The 16,278-nt window shown below is 53.0% G+C and overlaps 3 protein-coding genes across 3 annotated transcripts in view; 2 read left to right on the top strand and 1 right to left on the bottom strand.

Annotated features, from left to right (window-relative positions):
• Window positions 1–7,559, top strand: part of LOC114040738 (bestrophin-1-like) — a 14,022-nt gene extending 6,463 nt beyond the window's left edge. The window contains exons 3-8 of the mRNA XM_027858912.1: window positions 377–610; window positions 2,488–2,642; window positions 3,447–3,524; window positions 4,800–4,952; window positions 5,952–6,032; window positions 7,404–7,559. Coding sequence (XP_027714713.1) covers window positions 377–610; window positions 2,488–2,642; window positions 3,447–3,524; window positions 4,800–4,952; window positions 5,952–6,032; window positions 7,404–7,559 — 857 coding nt within the window. The remainder of the gene's footprint in view (window positions 1–376; window positions 611–2,487; window positions 2,643–3,446; window positions 3,525–4,799; window positions 4,953–5,951; window positions 6,033–7,403) is intronic.
• Window positions 7,560–9,662: 2,103 nt separating this feature from the next.
• On the top strand, window positions 9,663–13,007 carry LOC114040709. The gene is made up of 2 exons (XM_027858857.1): window positions 9,663–10,622; window positions 11,917–13,007. Exons 1-2 carry the CDS (start codon window positions 9,663–9,665, stop codon window positions 12,064–12,066), a joined length of 1,110 nt encoding a protein of 369 aa, XP_027714658.1. The 3' UTR covers window positions 12,067–13,007.
• A 63-nt stretch (window positions 13,008–13,070) lies between these two features.
• Window positions 13,071–15,086, bottom strand: FTH1 (ferritin heavy chain 1). The gene is made up of 4 exons (XM_027858864.1): window positions 14,667–15,086; window positions 13,726–13,872; window positions 13,510–13,636; window positions 13,071–13,409 (listed from the first exon to the last, which is right to left on the bottom strand). Exons 1-4 carry the CDS (start codon window positions 14,778–14,780, stop codon window positions 13,225–13,227), a joined length of 573 nt encoding a protein of 190 aa, XP_027714665.1. The 5' UTR covers window positions 14,781–15,086; the 3' UTR covers window positions 13,071–13,224.
• Between the last annotated feature and the right edge of the window lie 1,192 nt (window positions 15,087–16,278).

Below are 16,278 nucleotides of genomic sequence, written 5' to 3'. Positions count from 1 at the left end.
TCTCTCTCTCTCTCTCTCTCTCTCTCTCTCTCTCTCTCTCTCTCTCTCTCTCTCTCTCTCTCTCTCTCTCTCCCCCCCCCCTTCCTTCAGGTAGAACTCAAGTTCCCACTCTGCACAGAGCCTTTCCTGATCCTCCGTGCCCTCTACCCCAAAACTACCTTGTGATTAACTACCTGGGATTTAGTCTCTAAATTTACCGTGATTATGCATATGTGTGTTGATGGTGTTGGCCCCAGTGGACTGTGAGCTCCTTGATTCGTTCTTCGTCTTGCTAGGCCCAGAACCCAGAACATTGTCTCATTCCCAGCTTGTTGGCTGATGGAGTGACTGAATGACCTCGGGGTCTCAGTTCCTCCTTCGTCTCTCCCCGGCCCAGGTTTCTACGTCACCCTTGTTGTATCCCGCTGGTGGAGCCAATACCAGAGCATCCCCTGGCCTGACCGGCTCATGAACCTGGTCTCGGCCAACGTGGAAGGTGAGGATGAGCAAGGCCGGCTGCTTCGCCGCACCCTGATGCGCTACGCCCACCTGTGCACCGTCCTTATCCTGCGCTCTGTCAGCACCGCGGTCTACAAGCGCTTCCCCAGCACCCAACACCTGGTGCAGGCTGGTAAGTGGGCAGGGCTGATGGGAAGGGGCACTGTGGGGTACCCCGGCCCCCTGGGGGCTGGACAACCCCCCCACTGGCTTGGGGTTCAGGCCTGGGCCCCATCTCTACAATAATAGCAACAAACATTTGTATGGCACTTTAAAGTTTGCAAAGTGTTTTACAAATATTAGCTCATTTCATCCTCACAACAACCCTGGGAAGTAGGTTTTTATTATTTATTTTATTAACTATCCTCATTTTACAGATGAGGAACCTGAGGCAGAAAGTGGGTAAAGAACTTGCCAGGGTCACACAGCTAGCAAGTATCTGAGGCTAGATTTGAACTCGGGTCTTCCTGACTCCAGGCCCATTGATCTACCCATTACACCACCTTGTTGCTAGGTCAGGCTTCTTGGCTAGACTGGAACCCCAACCAGAAGAGGTCATGAATCTCAAGAGGCCCCTAGCTCTCCAAAAAAGACCCAGAGAGTGACTTGCCCAAAGCCTCAGAGCAAGTTGATGGTGGAGCCTAGACTATGGATTCCATGGAATTTTAGCTGGGCTAGGAAGACCCCAGAAATGTAGCACTCAGTTCAGCCCTCCTCACTGAGGCCCAAAGAGGAGGTATAACTTGTCCAAGGTCACCTAGCTGCAAAGACGGGATGAGACATGAAGTCCCCTTCCTCCAAAATCCAGGCCATGTTCTTTGTACTAACTCCCACCACCATCACCAGAGCCAGGATGGCGGCCTCCTTGAGTTCAGATCTCCTGGCCCTTTCCACCATTCACGTGGGCATGGGTGTGGGGGTATGGGGTGTAGTGGAGAGAAGGAGTCAGACAAAACAAAAACTGAGTGCTGACAAACGCCCACTAGCATTAACCTTCCTACTCTGGGCCTGAGGGTTGCTGACAGAGCAGCAGCTTCACTCCTACTCTGGGAGGTCTGGTTAGTAACAATTTGGATACATTTAGGAAGAGAATGATTTGTGCTTGTAATACTCAGTTAGTCAACATCCACCCTCAGGGCAAATTGGTCCCTGCTCTGTAATTTATCATCTTAGACAGCTGCCTGGGGTACTGAGAAGTTAAGGGACTTGAACCCTGGTCTTTCTGATTCTAAAGCTGAATATCGACTATACACACCACACTGACTAGACAATAACCATCACAATAACAACAATCCATGTTTGGGGGGGCTCTTGGAGGTTTACAAAGCGCTTTCCTTCTAACAGCCCAGGGCATTAGGCAGAATAAATGTAACTGGTCCACTGAGACTTAGAGATTTAGTATAGCACATGACCTCAGAAGTCACCTAGTCTAGCCTCCTTGTTTTATAAATGAGGAAACTGAGGCAGAGTTAAGTGACTTGCATAAGGTCACACAGCTATTAAGTGTCAGAGGCCAGATTTGAACCCAGGAAGATGAGTCTTCCTGACTCCAGGCCCAGCACTCTATCCACTACACCACCTAGCTGCCTTAAGTCAGAAGCTCTGGTTCAAATCCTTGCCCTGTCATTTGCTTACCTAGGAGACTAGGGCAAGTCATTTAACTCTCTTGGGCCTCAGTTTCCTCATCTATAAAATGAGCTGGAGAAGGGAATGCCAAATCACTGCAGTAACTTTGCCAAGAAAACCCCAAATGGGATCAGAAAGAGTCAGCCATGACTGAAACAACCGAATAACTTCTGACTCCAAATCTGGCAATCTTCCCACCTAACCTTTGATTGCCCCAAGTCAACACAGAAAGGAGCTGATCCCTGTTGACCCATTCAGCTAGCCCTGGCTAGATCTGTGTTGTTTTGCCATCGTTTCTGTGTCTCTGTCCCCCTTTCTGTGGGTCCCTCTCTCTGCCCCTTCCCATCTGCCCATCCCTGACATTCTCTCTCCTGCTGTCCCCAGGCCTCATGACCCCTGAGGAGCACAAACGATTTGAGAGCCTCAACTCTCCCCACAACAAATTCTGGGTTCCGTGTGTGTGGTTCGCCAACCTGGCCGCCAAAGCCAGAAGGGAGGGCCAGATCAGGGACAGCGTTGTTCTCCAGGGGATCCTGAATGTGAGCTCGGGGGGAGTCCTTGAGGCTTAGGATGGGGGAGGGGGTGGAGAGGGGAGAGATCAGAGGAGGGTTAGGTGTCATCCCATTAGTGGTGGATGAGTGTAAGAGGCAGCATAAGATTTGTGAGGTCAGGCCCCTTGAAGACCACCTTGGGCTAGACTTTTTTCCTATCCACCAGTCACTACCTAAGCCTCCATGTAGCACCACCGAGGCACCACGTGGGACAGTGGCCCTGACTGGCGCACTGTCCCCAGGAGCAGATAAGAGCTCTCATTTTCTTTGTTTACAAAGTGTTTGCAAACACTTTCCTCACAACAACCCTGTGAAACGGCTAGTCCAATGATGTGATCTTGATTTTACAGAATGGAGAAACTGAGGCTTAAAGGTTTTGAAATAACTTGTCCAAAGGCATAAGGAAAAGGAAGCAAATTAGACAGAAAAAGTTCTGGGTTTAGGGTCAAAGGACTCAAAAGATGAGTGTTGCAGTCGCTCTGACCTTGAACGAGTCACTTTCTCCCTTGGCCTCAGTTTCTCTGACTGTAAAGTGAGGAGGGTTAGACTTGACTTTGATGTTCTGTGTTCTGAGGTCATTTTTAGCTCTGAGATCATGGTCCTCAGATCCCAGGGCTCTCCCCGTCACACCTGACTGTGTCTCTCTCTGCCACCTTGTCGCCAGCCACAAGAGATGGCCGGTTCCCAAACAAGAGTGCTGAGTTGCAGTGAGGGTGGGACGTGCGGGTCAGGAGGAGCGAGGAGGGCTCACACGTGACGGTCTCCTACCTGTCCCCCTCCGTTCTTCTCCAGGAACTGAACACCTTACGCTCTCAGTGTGGTGCCCTCTACGGCTATGACTGGATCAGTGTGCCTCTGGTCTACACACAGGTGAGCAAACCAGACCCAGGGGAGGGACAGGATGACGCAGGATTCTGGGAGGCACAGGAGTTCTGGGCCCTGCACCAGCAGAGATGCCACCTGAGGGGCTCAGTCTTCCTCTTGTCCTAGGCGGCATGGGCAGGCAGTCTAGGGAAGCCTACAGACTCGTTTTTTAAGGGCGTAAAAATAAAATACATGGGATTACAAAGGAAAGCAATTGTGTTGAAATACAGTGATTTACAAAAAAATTTTTTTTTTTTAATTCATGGCCCCCAGTCAACAGCCTCTGGGAAGTAGATAGCCTTCTAGAGCAAGAGGGCTGTGATCTGTGATGTTAGCCACACCTGTCCCTTGTGTCTTGTACGTTCCCCAAGTGGGAACGTGCAGGGACACAGATTAACATAAGGGGAAAACTTCCTGGGGGTGAGATTTGCCTAAATGTGAACTTGGCTGGCCGTGAGCTCCCCACGACTGGAGGTCTTTGGGTGGACACTGGATGACCACTTGTCGGGAATGCTTGATAATAATCATTAACGTCTCCAGGGCTCACTGCATATAGCATCTTGCTTGATCCTCACAACCTTGAGAAGCTGACGTGTGCCCCAATTTGCAGGCAGAGAGAGTTCAGCATGCCCTGGGGCCCCCACAGTTATCAAAGGTCTGAAGAAGAATTTGGACTTGGGCCTTCCTGCCCACCTAGTGGCTTTCGAGAATATTCCTGTCCAGGCAGGGTTGAACCACAGGGCCCCTGAGGACGCTCGGAGCTCTGAGCTTCCCCATCTGTCTTGTGGCTGCGTTATGATTCCATTTCCTCTAACACAGAGAGGGAGAGACTCTGGCCTCTCTGGCCGAGAAGGGTCAAGCATGAAATTCTGACAAATTCTACAGCGTCCAAGGTTCTAAGGCTCCTTCCAGCCTTGATGCGCTGTGTTCTAAGGTCCCTCCCTTCCAGCTCTGCTCAGAAGCAGAGAATCCTAGAGCCCTAGCACCCTCGTTCCCTGAAATGGGGAGGCTGAGCGGGAAGCTGGGGTGGGGTCCCTGCACGGGGAGGACCTCTGGACTCGTCAGCTTTCAGTTCTGAGGTTCTAGGCTGCCATGATCTTGAGATGCTGAGACTCTTGGGCCTAGTTCCGTCAGCAGGCTCGGCTGGTGGAGAAGCCGGCCCGATGCGGGGAGGCCATCAGCCCGTCGATGTCTCCGCTTGTCTTGGCAGGAGGCATGGGAGGGAAGGAGCCCCCTCTTCAGTGTGGGGTGACTCACGGCCTTCTCCACCTCATAACCCAGGTGGTCACCGTCGCCGTCTATAGCTTCCTTCTGGCCTGTCTGATAGGGCGGCAGTTCCTGGATCCAGCTAAGTCCTACCCGGGCCACGAGCTCGACCTTTTCATACCCATCTTCACTCTTCTCCAGTTCTTCTTCTACGCTGGCTGGTTAAAGGTGAGCCTCGGGGCCGTCCTGCGCCAGTGGATGCCGTCCGGTTGTGCCAGTGGCCAGTGGCCAGGAGCTGGGCAGCGTGGGGAGGGGACGGTGGGGGAGGGGGAGGAATGGGGACCCGGAAGAAAGAAGGCTAACAGGGGTTAAGTGACGGCAACAATGGTGATCGCCAGAAGGAATGTTCTAGTCTCTTACGTCCTTTTCTATAAAATGACTGGATTGGACTAGACCGTCTCTGAGCTTCCTGCCATCTCAGCCATTCTAAGTTCTGTGTTCTAAGCTCCCTCCTAGCCCTGATGTTCTGTGAGCTATGTTCTAAGCTCTAACGTTCCTTTTTTTTTTCTTAGAGGCAATCAGGGTTAAGTGACTTGCCCAGGGTCACACAGCTAGTAAGTATTTGAGGCTGGGATTGGAACTCAGGTCCTACTGAGTCCAGGGATGGTTGCTTTATCCACTGAGCTACCTAGCTTCTCCTTGACATTCTCTTTGTTTTTAAAGTCAGGATCCTCTCAGATCTGACATTCTCTGTTCCAATGATGAGGTTCTCTGTTCTAAGGCCCCTCTCAGATAAGATCTTCTCTGTTCCAAATTCTTAGGTTTCTTCCAGCTCTAACGTTCTATGTCCACCTGGCGTTTTATGTTCTAAGGCCCCTCCCATCACTGAAGATTTCTGTTCTAAGATGCTCAACTTGAGCTGGGCCTCGGAGGAGGATTGGAGGCAGAAAGGATCTGGGCTGGCATGTAATGCCATACTGGGGGGTGGAGGCTGAGCACCAGACTGAGACACTTGGAGGGGCTTGGACAGAGGAAGGCGTCAGCGAGCGCTCAATATGGCGGTGACCTCCGGATTGGGTCCAGCCTGGCAGAAGTTGTGCCTGCCTGACACTGGGGCCTCAGCGGCAGCTTTCCTGGAGGTCTGAGCCTGTCCTATCAATCCACAAGGTTGAGGACGTGAGTTTTCCGAACCAGTTCGTTGCTCTCTCTCCCCTCTCCCTCTACCAGGTGGCTGAGCAGCTCATTAACCCTTTTGGAGAGGACGATGATGACTTTGAGGTCAACTGGCTGATTGACCGGAACTTACAGGTACAGGAATGACGGGGTCAGCTAGTACTGAGCTGCTGTGGTGGGCCTGCTCCATTCTGGGCACTGAGACAGAAAAAAAAAAAAGCAACAACCTTGTGCTGGCTGGTGGGGACATAGAAGAATTTAGATATGACACAGTCCTTATCCCCTGGAACTTCTGGTCCAACAGGAGACAAGATACCAGTGCGAGTTACAAAAATACATCCCATGTGGCTGACTTCTGGTTTATAAAAATGTTCTCAGACACATTCACTTTTCTGCTCTCCATAACAAGCCCATGTCACCAGTCAGCTAAAAACCAGCTAGCTAGCCTTCAAAAAGCACAACGACTTTATGCAGGAGGGGCTGTAACTCTCCAAATTTTACAGATGAGGAAACTGAGGCAGGCAGAGGTTAAGTGACTTGCCCAGGGTCACACAGCTAGTAGGTGTCTGAAGTTGTATTTGAACTTAGGGCTTCCTGACTCCAAGTCCTGCCACCTAGCTCCTGTTAAAGGCATATATTAAGCACTACTAGGGAATCAAGGGAATTTATTGAGTGAGGGGATGACGAGATCAGACTTAAAGCAGGTCAACTAGCAGTCAGTCAACTAAGAGTTATTAATCAAGTACTATATGCCTGCTACTGTGCTAAGAGTCAAGGAGGCTTGGATTTAAAAACAAAACACAGAAAACAAAAAACCTGAGGCTCATATACATACAAACAACCCCTAAACGGGGAAAGCCAGACCTCTTCTCCAGGGGACCTCCCTGTTCACAAACATTCCATTCATTCATTTACATATTCAACACACTTTGATTAAACAGCTACTGCGTGCCAAGCCCTGTGCCTCCAGCCCAGGGTGCTACAACATTTAACAAGGGTGTGGCTCCCTGCCCTCAGGGATTTTATAATCCAACAAGCCCAAAAGAGATGTTGTAACACATATTCCATACTAGAGGCTTTAATGCAGGAGAATAGACCTGTGGGAGAGGTCTGAGCATATTACTGATGGGGAAATGGGGAAAGCCCAGCTGGGGGGGTAGCATTTGAGGTGGGTATTTAAAGGAAGGCAAAAGGGGGAGGGAGGCCATTCCAGTTCTAGGGAACAGTGTCAGCCAAGGGCTGGAGGCCAAAAAACCCAAGATGGGGGGTGGAGTGGAGAGGAGCCAGCCTGGCTGAAGTATGTGATGAAGCTGGCTTTCCCCATGGCAGCCTGCCCTTCCTTCATCAAGTTCATTCACTGTCAGCTGAATTTCAGTCAGATTCAGGCAGAGGGGAGAAAAGGAGAGTGTGACTGACCCCAAGAGCTGCACTTCAGGGGACGGCCTGGGGCTCCCCAGCTCAGTCCCTTTCCTCTTTCTCTCTCCTTCTCCCCCTCCCCGCCCATAGGTATCTCTTCTGGCTGTGGATGACATGCACCAAGACCTGCCAGTCCTGGAAAAGGACACGTACTGGAATGACCCAGCCCCCCAGCTGCCTTACACGGCCGCGGCTGCTGAGTCCAAGCGGGCCTCCTTCCTGGGCTCCACCTTCGACATCAGGTGAGCCCCCTGCCTCGGGATGGCCCTCCCTCGCCCCCCACCCCAGTGGTGGGGAGATGGAGGGAGGAGTGCAAGGCCTTTCATCTGCTGGAAAATCCCATGAGGCTTGGAGGGAAATGGTTTCTAAGGAGGTAGACTGATCTGATAGAACATCTTGGAGCAGAGAGGCCTGAAGGATATGAACACAAGACACTCGCTGTCTCTCTTCATCAGAGAGAATGAGCCGGGGACCTCATGGCTAACTCTTCCTGGCTGTGTGCCCCTGGGCACCTTACTTGGACCTCTAAGATGCCATTCTCTCTCTCTCTCTCTCTCTCTGTTTCTCCATCTCTTCCCCTCTCTCTCCCTCTCTTTCTCTCCCGCCTCCTTTCTCTCTTCTCTCTGCCTCTCTCTCTCTCCTCTCTCTCTCTGTCTCTCTCTCTCTCTGTCTTCTCTATCTCTCTGTCTCTGTCTCTCCCTCTCTCTTTCTGTCTTCTCTATCTCTCATCTCTGTATCTGTCTCTCTCTGTCTGTCTCTCTCTCTCATATTAATGTGGCCTTTATTATATAGCACATCTGGTCTTTTGGACATCCCAACAAGCATATAGAATAATAATAAACATCAAACCCAACCGTTCCAAATGACACCAGAGTCTTAACCCACAGTCACATCTCCTAAAAATATGGCACTGCAGTGACAACGTTATGAGAAGAAATTAATAGGAAAAAGTGAAGAGTGGGGCTACAAGTTCTCTAGGATTCCATCCAGCTCTAAGCCCTGGGATACTCTGAACCCCTAGCAGGCTCAGGGGCTCTTCAGCTAGGCTCCGGAAATGAAACCCTCCTCCATCTTAGTCTGGTTTTCCAGTTACAATCACAGAGACCTGAATCTTAAATTGAGACCTGGGAGGACCTTTAGGGGTCATCTGGTCCAACCCCACCATTTTGCAGATGAGGAAACTGAGGCCCAGAGAATGAAGGTGGCCAGCCCAAGGTCCCATCTGGGAAGGAAGCCGCAGAATTAGGATGTAAACCCAAATCCTCTGATTTCTAAATCTGGGACACTTCTTCCCTCAGCCCTGAGACGCCTCCTCCGCCAGCTCCCATTTCTTTGAGTGGTGCATTGCTTTGGGGAAGGCTTGAGTCACCCCATCACTCCTTGCATGGATCCCATACAGAACGGCGGAATTTCAGAGGCGAAAGGGGCTCAGGAGAGCCGTTCTGCAATGGCGACCGTTGTGGATGGCGGACTGTTGCCTGGGTGTTGGGGGTCCCCTAGTGGTGTGATCTGAGAAGCGCCAGGAAGGACTCAAAGCAAGTACCCCATTTGGATGCTCCAATATCTGCAATCCTACCATTCGCAATTTCAGGAAATCATGAGATTTAGGGCTGCAAGTCTCAGAATCATAGAATTTAGAGCTGGAAGGGAATGCAGATACCTTACCAAACGAGAAAGTCGTCGAATTACCTACTAGCATTTATATAGTGCTTTAGGTTTACAAAGCACTATACAAATATTATGTCATTTATCCAAACAACAACTCGGGGACATAGATGCTGTTATATTCCCATTTTACATGTGAGGAAACTGAGGCAGGCTGAGGTGAAGCGACATGTCCAACATCACACAAGTAGTGAGTCTCAGAGGGGAGATTTCTATTTGCCAAAGTAACCAGCACACATGACCTAACTAGCAAAGTGGTGGGATTCCAGCTCAGGTCCTCTGACTGCAGCTGGTGCTCTCTCTACTAGACTTCAATGCCTGAAGCCTCCAAGACTCTGATCTCTTCCACTCTGACCTCGGGCAAGGTCATTTCACCCCCACAGGCCTCAGCTTCCTCACTGAGTCTTTTTCTTCATCTGTAAATTGGAGTGATAATACTTGGTTACATGAATGGGGTGGTAAGGACCAATGGAGATCATGAACACAAAGGCGTTTCATAGATTCTGACGTGATAGCCAAATGCGAATTATTACTGTAGAAGTGTAAGGGACAAGTATTTGCTCTTTCCCCGCCTGTCAGTGCCTTCTGTAGGCTGAGCAAAGGTTCATTTTGAGGGGTAGATGTGGCTGGGAGGGGTGGGTCCTGACCCCGGCTCACCAGGTGGGGATTTTACCTCTTCGCAGCATGCAAAAGGAAGAGATGGAATTTCAGCTCCTGGAGCAGATTAAGGAGAATGAAGAAGCCAGACACTCCACTCCGTTGATGGGGCCTTTCAGCCGCCTCCTGGGGGTGCAGCCAGCCGGCTTCACCAGGTCTGCCTCCAGAATGAACCTGCTCCGGAGGAGGGATTACCCGTACCAGGATGTGGGCAAGCCCAGAAGTGCCTGGACCTCTGCACAGGCTGCTTCCAGCTTGAGGGAACAGTGGGACAGTGAAGATTCTAAGCTTCGGGAGCTGGACGCCTTCATCTCCAGCCCTTTCGATGAGAGGCCCGGCTTCTACAGTGCCCCCCAGACGCCCATCAGCTCCTTCCCTCCGGTTTTCCCCCTGAGGCGTCCGCCAGGCAGAAGAGCCGCTGCTCTCTCCAGCGTCCAGACCACCTCATCCCTCACCAAGGACAATGGTACCAATTTCTGCCCGTCGCAGGCCAGCGACATGGATGCGAGCCAAAACTCTGTGACTTCCAGCGTGAGGGAAGGTTTCGTCTGGCCCACAGAGAGAGGCACAGCTCCTGATGCCTCCTTGGTGGCCACCCTGGAGGACCACCTGCCCAGGAAAAATGAAGGCCTTAGTGCCCCGGGAACCCCCGAGGCCCAGACCACAGCCTTGGAGAGCCCTAACTTCCTCTTTCAGGCTGCATCTCCCGACGTGGAGAAGCCAGACAACTTTAGGAGACCCAGAAGCCCCTGGCAGCCCTGGCTGGCCCTGCGGAACACATCTGTGCTCTGTTCAGAGTCACTCCCTGCTGCAGTGGGCAGCCCCAGTGATGATCCTTCCCTGCCCAGCTCCATCCCTCTGGCACCTCCATTGCTCCCTCCAGTCAGGCACAACAAAGCTGCTGTGCCCGGCTCGGAGGACAATGGACCCAGCGCCCTTGGCCAGGTCTCCATGGAAACGTCGGGGCCTCCGAAAGATGTGGGGACTGTAAGTGATGTCCTTTTCACCAGAGAGCACAGGGCAGCTGCTGAGCATCCTTCCCCCAAAGACTCAGGCATCTCCCTGGCAGAGGGAGATTTGGTGGGGCTGATAGAAACAATCGGGGAAAGAAGTGACTTTCCTGACTCGGGGCAAGTGGGCAGGTTCAGTTAGCCTGTGCCCCAGGGCCTCAACTCAGGGGCCAGGGTCTGAGGCTTCCCTGGGCAGTTCCTTCTGTTCCCTTACAGAGCAGACCCCTGGCCAAACTGAACTAGACAGCAGAGGAGAAAGCCAGTCAGCGGAGAAAGAAAGAAGAAAGGAAGGAAGAAAGGGAGGGAGGGAGGAAAAAAGAAAGAAAAGAGAGGGAAAGAAGGGAGAGAAAAGGAAGGGAAGGAAGGAAGGCAGGAAAGAAGAGGGAGGAGAAAGAGGGAGGAAGGGAGGAAAGAAAGGAAAAGAAAGGAAGGGGAAGGAGAGGGAGGAAACGAAGAGGGAGGGAAAGAGGGAAGGAAGGGAAGGAAATAAAGAAGGCAGGAAGAAAGAAAAAGAAACAAAGAAAGGAAGGAAGGAGGCAAGAAGGAAGAAGGCGGGAAGGAAGGAAGGGAGGGAGGGATGGAGGAAAGGAGGGAGGGAGGGAGAAAGGGAGGGAAGAAGGGAGGAAGGGAGGGAGGAAGGAAGGGAGGGAAGGAGGGAGGAAGGGAGGGAGGGAGGAAGGCAGGAAAGAAGAGGGATGAGAAAAAGGGAGCAAGGGAGGAAAGAAAGGAAAAGAAAGGAAGGGGAAGGAGAGGGAGGAAACAAAGAGGGAGGGAAAGAGGGAAGGAAATAAAGAAGTCAGGAAGAAAGAAAAAGAAACAGAAAAGAAGGAAGGAGGCAAGAAGGAAGGAAGAAGGCAGGAAGGCAGGTGGGATGGAGAAAAGGGAGGAGGGAGGGAGGAAGGAAGGAAGGAAGGGAGGGAGGGAGGAAGGGAGGGAGGAAAAAAGAAAAAAAGAAAGAGGGAAGGGAGGGAGAGAAAAGGGAGGAAGAGAAAGAAGAGAAGGAAGGAAGGCAGGCAGGAAAGAAGAGGGATGAGAAAGAGGGAGGGAGGAAAGAAAGGAAGGAGAAGGAGGAGGGAAAGAGGGAAGGAAGGAAAGAAAGGGAAGTAAATAAAGAACGCAGGAAGAAAGGAAAGGAAACAAAGACAGGAAGGAAGGAAGGAAAGAAGGGCGGAAGGGCACCATGACTGCCTCAGTTACTCCCATCTGCTCACTAAAAGGGGCAGTGCAGGACCAGCCAAAGCTGCTTCTTTATTATTCCTTCTCTCCCACAGGCCGAGCACTATTCAGGAGGACAGCTAGCCGCCACCTCCCCAGCAGCCTGTCCGGTCAAGCTTCTCCCTTCTTACAGCAGTCAGCTGTTTCCTTCAACCACAAAAGACTCAAAATATCCTGAACCCTCAAGCTCTCAGCCCACATGCTAAAAAAGAAGAAACAAAGCAATGTGGTCCGGAGTGGTGACTCCCACTTTCACATTCACTTAGCCTTCTGGTTTGGGATGGAGGCCAGGCTGGGCCAGGGGGGTGGGGTGACTGGGCCTAAGGACGAGCAGTCTCAGCTCTTGTGCTGGGGATGACACTTGTCTCCAAACACTAACAGTTTTGTGGGAGCTCAGAATTCCCCTGCATTTCAAGAGGCCCTCTCCCAGTCTGTACATAGGATTTTAGTGAAATCCCTAGCCTACAGAGTGGGTAGGATTAAGAAACCACTGGGATTTATTGGGGTTATGTCAAACCACCAGCACTCTGCAGACAGGGGGCAGTGGTCTCATGGGAGACTAACCCTTACCCTAACCCTAATTCTGTCAAGCAACTCTGTCCCTAGCCTGGCCTGAGGGGCTGTCTGCCAAGCCCACTCCTGGGTTCAAGGAGTGGGACTCCACCGCACCCCACCACTGACTAGGCCACCATCTTATCCTAAACTTCATTTCCTCAGTGAGCTTGCTGGGTGAACAGGAGCAGATGAACAGAGCTGGATGAGAAGCCCGTCCCAATGGTCATCACTACGCTTAGCTTCTCTTGAAGAAAGGGGAGGAGTCCCTGCATAGCTTGAACAAAGGGCTTCTCGTCTCACGCCAACTAAAATTTAGGGCAGATCCTGGATGGGGAATTCTGGGCAACAAACCTCAAGTCCATTGGGACTGCTTTATGGGAAGTTCATCCTTCTTCCTCGGACTAGGGTTACTTAAGGGGTGTCCATCATGCCCCCCCCAACCCAGAGGATTCATCAGCCCCAGTCCTGGAAACCCAAGGGGCTCATTAGCCCAATACACTAGGTGTATCTACACTAGATCAGCTTAAATCAACCCAAATTATCTCTTTATCGAGCCCTACAGCCCTAGCCAACTGGCTTCTTCAGCCTGTGTAACTGAAATAGATTTCCACATACAGTGTATTTCCTCCCAAAATAAAAACTCAGCACACAGTGATTTTCATCAGTACCAAGTCACTTTATTGGGATGTAAATGGTGGTAGTTTTTTGGTACAGATTATGAAAAGGTCAGATAACCAAAATATGCATGCACTGAAAGACAGCAGGAGTCACACCCACAGTTCCCAAGTGTGGGCGAAGCCAGGCGTGGCTTAGCTCTGGTTGTCACTGTCTCCGAGGGTGTGCTTGTCAAAAAGATATTCCGCCATGCCAGAATCGGGGGCCCCCATTTTGCGCAGGTTGGTTACGTGATCACCCAGTTGTTTGATGGACTTTACCTGTTCGTCCAGGTAGTGGGTTTCGATGAAATCACATAACTGAAAGAAGAAAGGCAAGGCTGTTGGTAACATTCATTGATCACTGTGGAAAGAGGGAGTAGCTTCCTAAGAACTGATCCAGTTCTCCGGTGTGCCTGGGGGGGGGGGCCAGATACTCACCTGGGGGTCCGTTCTTGTCAGTTGCCAGCTTGTGCAATTCCAGTAAAGACTGATTGACATTTTTTTCCAAGTGCAGAGCACACTCCATTGCGTTCAGCCCACTCTCCCAGTCATCTCGGTCTGGTTTCTGTAACACAGAGGTCAGTCTGGTGAGCCCCAGCTCGCTATGCGGAGCCCCCCACCCACCTGTGGAGCTCCTTCCGGGTCCCCGCTCACCTTGATGTCTTGCAGGAAGATCCGGCCACCTCGCTGGTTCTGCAGTTTCATCAGCCTCTCAGCATGCTCCCTCTCCTCGTGGGACTGGTGGAGGAAATATTTGGCAAAGTTCTTCAACGCCACGTCATCTCGGTCGAAGTAGTAAGACTGAAAAGACGGCAAAACCTGGATTATTCTCCAACTCCTGGGGACGGAGCCCTACTGAACCAAAACACAGGACCCCAGAAGGACAATTACGGGGTCATCGAGCATCATTTCAAGGATGACCTCGGGCCAAATAACTGCCACCATCAGACCTTCACTTTCCTTCTAGGGTCTTAGCACCTAAAGCCATCACCCAAAGGTTCCGATGAGCTCAGCCCACTCCTGGAATTGGTGATACGACACCCTTTCCAGGCAATATGGCCAGACTGGGGCTGGGGTCTCTGCGTTTTTGTGCTCGACATATCTGAGCCACAGAATAGCAACCTCTAACGAGATGCTGTTCCTGGGCTCCTTGTGTTTTCTTTGCACGACCAACCCAGATGTCCATGTATTAAGGGGGTGTTCGCCCCTGCAAGACCCCAACAGGCGGGGGATGCTAATGAAAGCGGCTCAAGGTCAAACTGGGCACCAGACTGCCCTCCGGACCCCGAGCGTTAAAACCAGGGGTCAAGACAGAGAGGACCCAGTGAGGGGAGGGGCCGCCCCCACCCCCCTGCATCTTGGCCATTCTCCTAGCCCGGGCTCCGCCCTGCCCCGCATGGCCCCAGCTCTCGGGAGGGGGGGGGGGTTCGGAAGGGGCGGGGCTTGGTACAGCCGACACTGCGCCGGCGCAGACTCCCCCGCCCCGGCCCACTCCGCTCGGTGGGAGGGAGGGGGAGGGGCGCAGGGCGGGTGGAAGGGGAGGAAGGGGAGGGGCGCCCTCGCCCCCGCCCCCACCCCCCGGGGCCCGTCCTCACCATGGACAGGTAAACGTAGGAGGCGTAGAGCTCCAGGTTGATCTGCCGGTTGATGGCGGCCTCCGAGTCCTGGTGGTAGTTCTGTCGCACCTGAGAGGGGGACGAGGTCGTCATGGCGGCGGAGATGGCGGAGTCGGCGAAAAGAAGAAGGAGGAGGAGGAGGCGGGAGGAGGCGGCTGCGCAGCGGCTGCGGCTGAGGCTGGGGGGCGGCGGCGGCGGCGGCGACGGCCGGGGGCGGCTGAGGCGGGCGGCTGCTGCTCGAACGGGAGGACGGAAGAAGTGTTGGTTAGTGGAGGTGAAGGTGGAGAGGTGGCTAAGGGCGGCTCCGGCCGGGAATCGAGCAGCGGGTTCCGTTCAAGCACTGTTGAAGCAGGAAACCGCAGCGACTCCCTTTACCTGCGCTTCTGGCGACTCTGGGGCGCCCGCGCACGCCTTTTATGCCGCGCCGAGGCCCCGCCCCGCGTGACGTCAACCCCCGCCAATGGCTGCGCGGGGGGTGCGCGGGGGGCGGGCCTTGGCATCACGGGACCTGCGGCCTCCGCCCTTCGCCGCCCGCTCCCCCTCAGCCCCCTCCGTCTGAGTCTGCGCTCTGGAGACGGGGGAAGGGGGGGTGGCTCTTCTCGTCCCCTGGGGGGAGGCGAGCGGAGTCTCGAATCTCACGCTGTTCCCAACACCGCGCTCTCCCCCCTCCCCTGCCCACAGCCAGCCTTGCGTTAGGTCTTGGGGTGGGGGGACGCTGTGGATGGGGAGGGGGGTTATTGAGGGAGCCTAGGCTGGATCCACGCGCCCCTTTGTCTGAGATGACTTTCTTTTCCCCCGTTTTTAGGAGGGGATTGCATTTGGGATGGGCCCCCCCCCCGGGAGTGAAGAGAAATTGGGGAGGGGGTTTCAGCGCCGCCACTGGAGCGAGGCCACCCCCTCCCAGCCCTGCAGCTGCAGAGGTGGACCCTGGTGGCCCTCACTGGAGGGCTGGGATCTCCAGAATCTGAGCCCAGAGTCAGGGTTCGAGCACTGGAAAGAGTGCGGGGTGCGGAGCCCCCCTCCCATCCCTTGTGAAGGGCGTTGGACCAGCCGGTCTCCGACATTCCAACCCTGGATGTCTGATTTCCAAGCCCCCCCCCGTTTTATAGATGGGGAAACTGAGGCCCCAGAAATGACCAGCCTTGCCCAAGGTCATCCAAGTCAATCAACAACCAGATAGTCTGGACGTCACGTTCGATGTCCACACAAAGACCAGAAAAAAAAAATTAAACCTTTCTCTTCGAGAACTTAAAGAACTTGGGAGGGGGGGAACAAAGACAAAAGTGACCTCTGTCCCCAAGGAAATTTAATTCCGGATAGGGAGACTGAGAGTCTGCAGAGATCCGTGTATACCTGGTGGTTCCGGGGGGGAGGTCAATGGGGCGATGCTGGGGAGGGAACGGAGAAAGACTGCAGAGGGACCAGGGAAGGAGGGGTTCTTCACCTCTGTTGTTCCTGGACCCTTTTGGCAGTCTGGGAAACAAGGTGGGACCCCTTTTCAGGAGTCTGCTATTTTCAAAGGTGTAATATACACGAGGTTACGACAAAGGAAACCAATTCCACTGAAATGCAGTGACCAGAACATATTTTT

The sequence above is a fragment of the Vombatus ursinus genome, unplaced genomic scaffold (genome assembly GCF_900497805.2).
Source record: "Vombatus ursinus unplaced genomic scaffold, bare-nosed wombat genome assembly UNPS02013931.1, whole genome shotgun sequence".
NCBI classification, from domain to species: Eukaryota; Metazoa; Chordata; class Mammalia; order Diprotodontia; family Vombatidae; genus Vombatus; species Vombatus ursinus.
Note: the sequence above shows the minus strand (reverse complement) of the source record. Positions and strands in the feature narration are given on the sequence as shown.

What these genes read in the sequence shown, in the direction of transcription:
- LOC114040709 (XM_027858857.1), top strand. Translation starts at nt 9,663, where the DNA reads ATGCAAAAGGAAGAGATGGAATTTCAGCTCCTGGAGCAGATTAAGGAG. An exon ending in CTCCGAAAGATGTGGGGACT is followed by an intron (nt 10,623 to 11,916) that starts GTAAGTGATGTC and finishes TCTCTCCCACAG; the next exon opens with GCCGAGCACTATTCAGGAGG.
- FTH1 (XM_027858864.1), bottom strand. Translation starts at nt 14,780, where the DNA reads ATGACGACCTCGTCCCCCTCTCAGGTGCGACAGAACTACCACCAGGAC. An exon ending in CCTACGTTTACCTGTCCATG is followed by an intron (nt 13,873 to 14,666) that starts GTGAGGACGGGC and finishes CCGTCTTTTCAG; the next exon opens with TCTTACTACTTCGACCGAGA. An exon ending in TCTTCCTGCAAGACATCAAG is followed by an intron (nt 13,637 to 13,725) that starts GTGAGCGGGGAC and finishes TCTGTGTTACAG; the next exon opens with AAACCAGACCGAGATGACTG.